The sequence below is a fragment of the Acanthisitta chloris genome, unplaced genomic scaffold (genome assembly GCF_000695815.1).
Source record: "Acanthisitta chloris isolate BGI_N310 unplaced genomic scaffold, ASM69581v1 scaffold12946, whole genome shotgun sequence".
NCBI classification, from domain to species: Eukaryota; Metazoa; Chordata; class Aves; order Passeriformes; family Acanthisittidae; genus Acanthisitta; species Acanthisitta chloris.
The window spans coordinates 149,254-155,836 of NW_008679804.1; the positions used below are offsets into that span (position 1 = coordinate 149,254).

The 6,583-nt window shown below is 38.8% G+C and overlaps 1 protein-coding gene across 1 annotated transcript in view; it reads right to left on the reverse strand.

Annotated features, from left to right (window-relative positions):
- The window catches only part of HSPBAP1 (HSPB (heat shock 27kDa) associated protein 1), a gene marked incomplete at its 5' end in the record, with an annotated part of 24,209 nt that extends 18,964 nt beyond the window's left edge, over positions 1-5,245 (reverse strand). The window contains one exon of the mRNA XM_009077462.1: positions 5,060-5,245. Coding sequence (XP_009075710.1) covers positions 5,060-5,245 — 186 coding nt within the window. The remainder of the gene's footprint in view (positions 1-5,059) is intronic.
- Between the last annotated feature and the right edge of the window lie 1,338 nt (positions 5,246-6,583).

Genomic DNA, 6,583 nt, shown 5'->3' on the forward strand with positions numbered 1-6,583 from the left:
GTAATGCATAGGGAGAAATTATGGAACCACACACGTGCTCCCAATGATCCATTTAAACTGCTGTGTGCCCTTATTTTTCATTTGGGACTGACAAAAGCATACTGCAGTGTTCCTTGGCAGACATGAAAAGTATTTACCAGCAGTGTTTTGCTCCCATCATGCTTTGGTCAGGTTGACTGATACAGCCTTTCAGCTCAAGGTCAGGTCACTTGGAAGGTCTACAAGATAACCCACATCACAGTATACTTTAATTGCAGTGAATCAGAGATCTTCATTTCCCACAGCTGCTAATTGTGACAGCTTCAAAGAGACTTATCCAGTGGTAAAATAAAAAAATTACTATAACTACTACCAGGGAAAAATTACTGCAGCCTGCATGAATGACAATGACAGAGCTGCAATTTAACCTTGTGTAAGTTGCATAGAGCTGCAGAGAAATGAAATCCTTTCACTGTTGTGCAGCAGCAGCTCTTCGTTCTTTGCCACTTTCATTTTGTTACTGCAGCAATTCCCATTGAGTCTCACACATTTGTTCTTATTCCCTTTGGGCAGGAAAACAGCTTTTACAAAGCTTTATCACTATTATTTTACTATTTTCCATGTTAGTAACCACCTAGGAGGTGGTTTCCTTCCCCCCATTATCAAATCATTAACTAGAAATGTCAGATAACCCTCACTATTCAAGTCTGTAACCTAGGTCTGTGCAGCAGAAGGGCTCCCTACCAAAGGACTGCACACAAGACTTAAATCACCTGCAGTAACCAAAATCCCCTGTATCTGATCCTCTCCTGACACCCAGTTATTAATGCAATGCACATAATTTTACTAAAAGAAGGTCTGATGGAAAAATTAGATAAAAGATACAAGCACTACTGAAGGTGGCTCAATATCTATATTACTTTCAAGAGAACAAAGAGTGCTTAGAACACTGCCTATTTTCCAAGATAACTCAGGAGCAAATGTTTTAAAGGCAAGAAATATGCACTTTCTACCTTACAGCATATTTCACTCTGAGTTTTATTTTAAAAAATTCCAACTGTGAAAGGCAAGACTATCTTGTAGGATACAATCTCCTCAGGGCAGGGTTCTTGGTTTAATTTATAACTTGTTCAGTACCAACGTGTGGGTGCTTATAGAAAAATAAATAGTAATAAAAAACCTATTTGGGCAATCTAGACAGATTGCTTATATGAATTTGTAGGCTGCAACAAGGGTGAAAACATTAGCAATGAGCAGCTAAAAGCAAGAACATTATTAACCAGTTTGCTAATACTTAATGACTATACGATGAAGGTGTTTTGTAATTGAGAAATTGTAGATTAAGCCACACAAGTCTAAAGTTCTGCTGATGACATGGTTTCTGAAGGCATGACAGTCCTGCACTCTCCCTCCTAATGCCACAGACTGAAACCAGAGGCAAGCTGGAAAAGCAGCTCCCCTCCTTAGTTAACATCTGGTCCTGACAGACACCAAATTCTGTTTTTCTCAGAAAGTGTTTGCAATGTGTGCTAGGGGAAATGTAGAATAAAAAAAAAGGATAATAGCCTTAGAAAATACCCTAAAGCTCTGGTAGGAATGCAAGTGAAATGTCTCCTCCATTTCTTTAAAGAAAACCAAACATCTATTCACAGCTGCTGAGGAATTAAAATAATTTAAACTAATAATCCAAGGAAGAAATAGCCATTTCATGCTATAACAAAGCACAGGCATACTCACAAATCAAAAAACTGGCCATCAACATCCAACTCCCATAACCACCTCAAATCCCAGCTCTATGCAACATTTAATCAGCATACAGTATTTGTACTGTGTTTTCAGCCTCTATTCAGCTACTGAGTCTATAGCCACCTTTGCAGTTCCTCTGTATATCACACCTCAGAGGCTTGAATTATTTTGCCATACTTAGTGGTAAAACCTCTTGGATGATCAAGCTGCAGCTCTTTTCTATCCAACTGCGTATCTGACAGCATTAGCTCAATCCAGCATCAATAAGAGAAATTTCCTCCAGAGATCTTGTGACTCATAAACTGATCAGCATGACAGCCTCTTGTTCTCTCCAGCTTCTTCACAGTAAACTCATTGTTTATTCATTTAACTACACAACCACAGAAAATGGTCAGAATAAGAAACAGCTGCATACAGAAGTTAGTTTTGTGTAAGCTTTCTTCTCACTTCGTAATTGCTGGTGTGCTCCAGGTAGCCATCAGACAGATGAGCTGTACTGCTGCATTTCCCCTTTCAGAAACCAGGCTTCTGTAGCCTTTGCCCACCCTTTATCCCACATCAGAAAAACAAATCTTTTAGCATGGCTGGAACTAGATAGGTAGGGATTTCCTGATTAATAGTGCCTTCATTGTTCTTGTAATGAACGCTGGTACTCTCTCTGGAGGTATCTTATCTCTGTCAATGCTTAATCCTCTGATTGTATTTCTCTTCCCCTCTTATGGACACATACTGTTTAACTTGTGTAATCAGACAATACTATCAAACACACAAACTTAGGTAGGCACAAATAATTCACACAAACAACACTGCTAGCTCCCACATTTTCCATGTTTCAACTGCACCTTCCACATCCATATGCCTCAGGAAGTTACAAACTAGCAAGAAAAGCAAATAGAAAATCCACACAACTCCCACCAAGTTGCCCCATCTGCAAATCTCACTTTTTGCATTAAGGAACGTTCAGTTTGGGAATCCCATTCAAGCTGCAGATGTGGCACTAAAGGCAGGTTAGAAGTTGCTATAGTAAGAGTCTCAAATAATTTTGGGTGTTTCAGATGCACTTCATGGCTTAAATAAGCTCAGAAACTCTAAAGCAGCCATTTCAGAGTAACACCAAAAGGTACTGTAAGCAGGAGAACAGGTTTTTCTGTACATGTTTCTGACTCAGTGGCAGGAGTGGTTCCACCTAGTCTTAAGGCAACTAATCTATTGTAAACATGGAAGGAATATTCAGAGCGATTAACACACTTTCAGTTGTATTCTTCTGTTGCTCTAACCACATGACTGCCTCTGTTTCATCTAGGAAAGTTAGCAGGAAAAATGATTAGAAAAAGAGGCCCTTGTTGAAAAAAAAGTGTTAAGCATGCAAGAGTGAGATCAACCACCTTTCCAAATGACAGTGGCACATGAAATGTATTACACTATTTCAGACTTTGAGATGGCTTGGATAATGGCTTCACTAATATGTCCTTAAAATGCAAATTTTTTATAGCATCACAGGTCTCCTTCAGTTACAATATAAACCCTGAAGGCTGCACCCATCTTCCTGAAGACAATTCTAGCTCACATTAGCATATAATGGAGGTTCCTGGAGACAACTGATTGCTGCATAGGGATCGATGCCTTTAGGAAAAAGGAAAACGCAGATAGATACTTCAAGATATAAATTCCAGTTTAAATCCACTCTATACCCCTAGTGACTGCAAGTTATTGTTAAGTGATGACTCTTATCTACTTAGCTGTAGCATCAATCTATGACTTAGCTACATAATACTCCATCAATCCCATCAGAAACTTTCCCAGTTGGCATACCCATTTGGCTCTCAAAATGTGCCTACTAATTAATGGAGAGTAGGACCAAAACTATTCTTTTACCTTGCAGGTCTTGCATGTTACAACTTTTATGTTGTTACAACACCATACTAGCAAGGTATCAAGGAAAATGTCATCGACATACACAACATCTTCCCACAGACAATGGGATACCTTTTATAATTAGTGCAAGAACTGGCTGGTACCTCACTGAACTACAGAGAGATTGCTATGAAGATGTGTACCAATGTATTAATTCCACACCTCAGTTATCCCATCTGTAGAAAGTGAATAAGTAACATCTGTTTTCCCAGGAATGGCATAGGAATCATCAATCCATGATGGCCAAATGCTTTGAAATCCTAACATGCCAACCATTTTCCCTCTAACGCTTCTGTTTCATCACTCCTCTTGCAAAAACGGAACATGAAATAACACGGTCATGATGTTGTGAAGAAAGCAAATTTCACACCACATCGTTAAGTAAGATAATGTGGTGTAGTCCTACCACTTCCACTGGAACTGGAAGACCCTCATCTAGAGTCTTCGCGCAGACTCTGCATTCCAAGAAAGAGGAAGTCCAACAGACGAGGGCTAGAAGACTACAGAAAGAATATCTAGGTGGGGTCTAAAAAAACATGACTTATATTGAACAATTCTTAAGAACTGTTTTTCTGGCATAAGGAAAAGAGAAATCCTCAAGGGAGTCAAGACACTTTATGAGCAAAAGGGAGAAAGTGCATGGCAAAATGTATTTTGGTATGTGGTTGAGAGGGCAAAGGATGTACAGGGCATGAATAATGCAATGTATAACCTTTAAGTGGCTAGCAGATTGCCACTTTGGAACACGTTTCTTCTATCTTCCCTCCCTGGTATGAAACTGTCAGTCCATGAACACATTATGACACACTATCATGTGGTTAAGGACAGAAAAAGTTACAGTATTTAAAATCAAGTTCAAAAATTGTCTTTTTCCCACGGCATGTTCCTAGATGTCGGAGTAAATCTGGAGGGTTAGCAGCGAAATTATTATATTGGTGTCAAATGATTTTCTTAATGCTTTCTATTTCTATATAACTTTTCAATGCAGGACCTTAAAGTACTGAAAACCACCACAGTCCTAAAGGTGAGAATTATCACTGTATTATAGATTAAAAAAAACAAGACAGACTAGTTATTTGGCTAATTCTTTAACACAGTCAGGTTTGTGGACATGGAAGCTCAGCTCACAGTAACAACCTAATCATGTATAAGACCAGGACCAAACATACACACTACAAAGCAAGGAAGGAAAACTGAGACTCTTGATTCTTATATGTTACTGTTACACCCAGACTTCCTGCTAAGAATGAACACAGAAGAAAGAGAAAGGAGAGTTCCATGGCCAAATCCCATGTCCCAGAAACAAAGCCTTCAGTGAAAAGCAGTACACAGAGAGTGAACAGTGAAGATGGAAAAGCAGAAAATTGCAGAACTTAAAAAACTGAGTTATGACAGTAATGCCTGTTCACCTCATTCTCACCTAAATCTGCTGTCTTCAGACCTAGCCTGAACTGGAGTGTCTTTCCATCCAACACCGTGGAAAGGTATTTTGCATTCCACTGCAGGGCTGGCCAGTCACCAACCATGTCACAGAAGACTGCAGGCTGCTGTAGAGACATCACAATTTCCTTGGTTTTCTCAGGAGTAAATGGTTTGACATCTTCACCTATGTAAAGAAAAAAGAACCAGCTATAGAGATATGACTTATCATACATGAAATGTTGCCTACCATCTCCCACGGCATAGGAAACATTAAGAACTAACACCTCATCTGTTTTATTACATTTGCAGATTTTTTTAAAGATGTACTGCAAACACTGAGAGAACACTCTTACATTAAAGTTTAAAGCAGTGTATTAGCACACAAAATGTAAAACAAAAAAAACCCCAACAAAAATAGGCACGTGCTTAGAATTTTCACCTGTACCTTAGGCAATAAAACACTGAAGCCAAACTGTTTAGAATTAGACTAACAATAAAATAAACATGCAAATAATGTCCAGAGTTTAGAGAACATAAATTTTATGAGTAACAGTCTTTCTGCATGGGATTCTTTCCAAAAGTGTAGAGCACTGTCAGAGATAGCAAACCAGTTCCTGTGCATTTGATTTAAACCAAGGAACAGTAGCACAACCAAACCAGCAGGTATTTTAAAAGTGTATTAAAATTTCATTAACAGAATTTTAGCAAAAGAAAACTGTGCAGACTAACCCAAGATTTCCATTTACTCCTTTGCTGTTTAGAGATTTATATGCCCCCCCTGAAACTGTCAAGCAGATATGCTGGGAACCTTGAATAAACTCAGTACTTTTAGAACAACTTTTCTTTAGGGACATATTGAGAAGGAAATTCTGTTTTTTAAAAAGAATAATGTAACAGCTCCATAGAGCTGAAGAGGTGGACTATAGCTTCAGATGATAAAAAAATCCATTAATTATTTTAACCTCTACTGAAGTTAACTCATCCAGAATTTGTATCTGTATAATGCTTAAGACCTAACATACTGAATTGATCCATATGGCTCCCCACAACTCATTTAAACCAACTCAATCCAATCACTCTATTTAGGGGTTAAATTATGGTCTGGCTTTTTAGTTTTCTACATTAAGCTACTATCTTCATACAGATTCAGTGGGAGGTATCAGGGCTGGGGTTTTCTACAGTCAAGGGGTCTCTTCTCCCATAGACTTCCAGGAAAACTCAATCTCTCTTTTCACTCATGAAAACTCCATCGTGAAGCTTTTAAAGTCAGGACCTTTTGATACTTTAGCTTCATGGAGCATAAAATTTTTAAATGCCTTCTCTTTCTTAAGGCAGATGACAGGAGGGAGTTTGGATTTTGGTTTGTTTTCCACATTTCCTCTCATACGCAGAGCAACACTTGCCAGGATGGTGTTGCTGTGACATGGAGATGTCTATGACACTTGGCCTTCAGTCTCGCGCTCCTGCAACTTGCACAACCAGGACATAAGGAGGCCTCACGGGGACCGTATGTCTCACCATA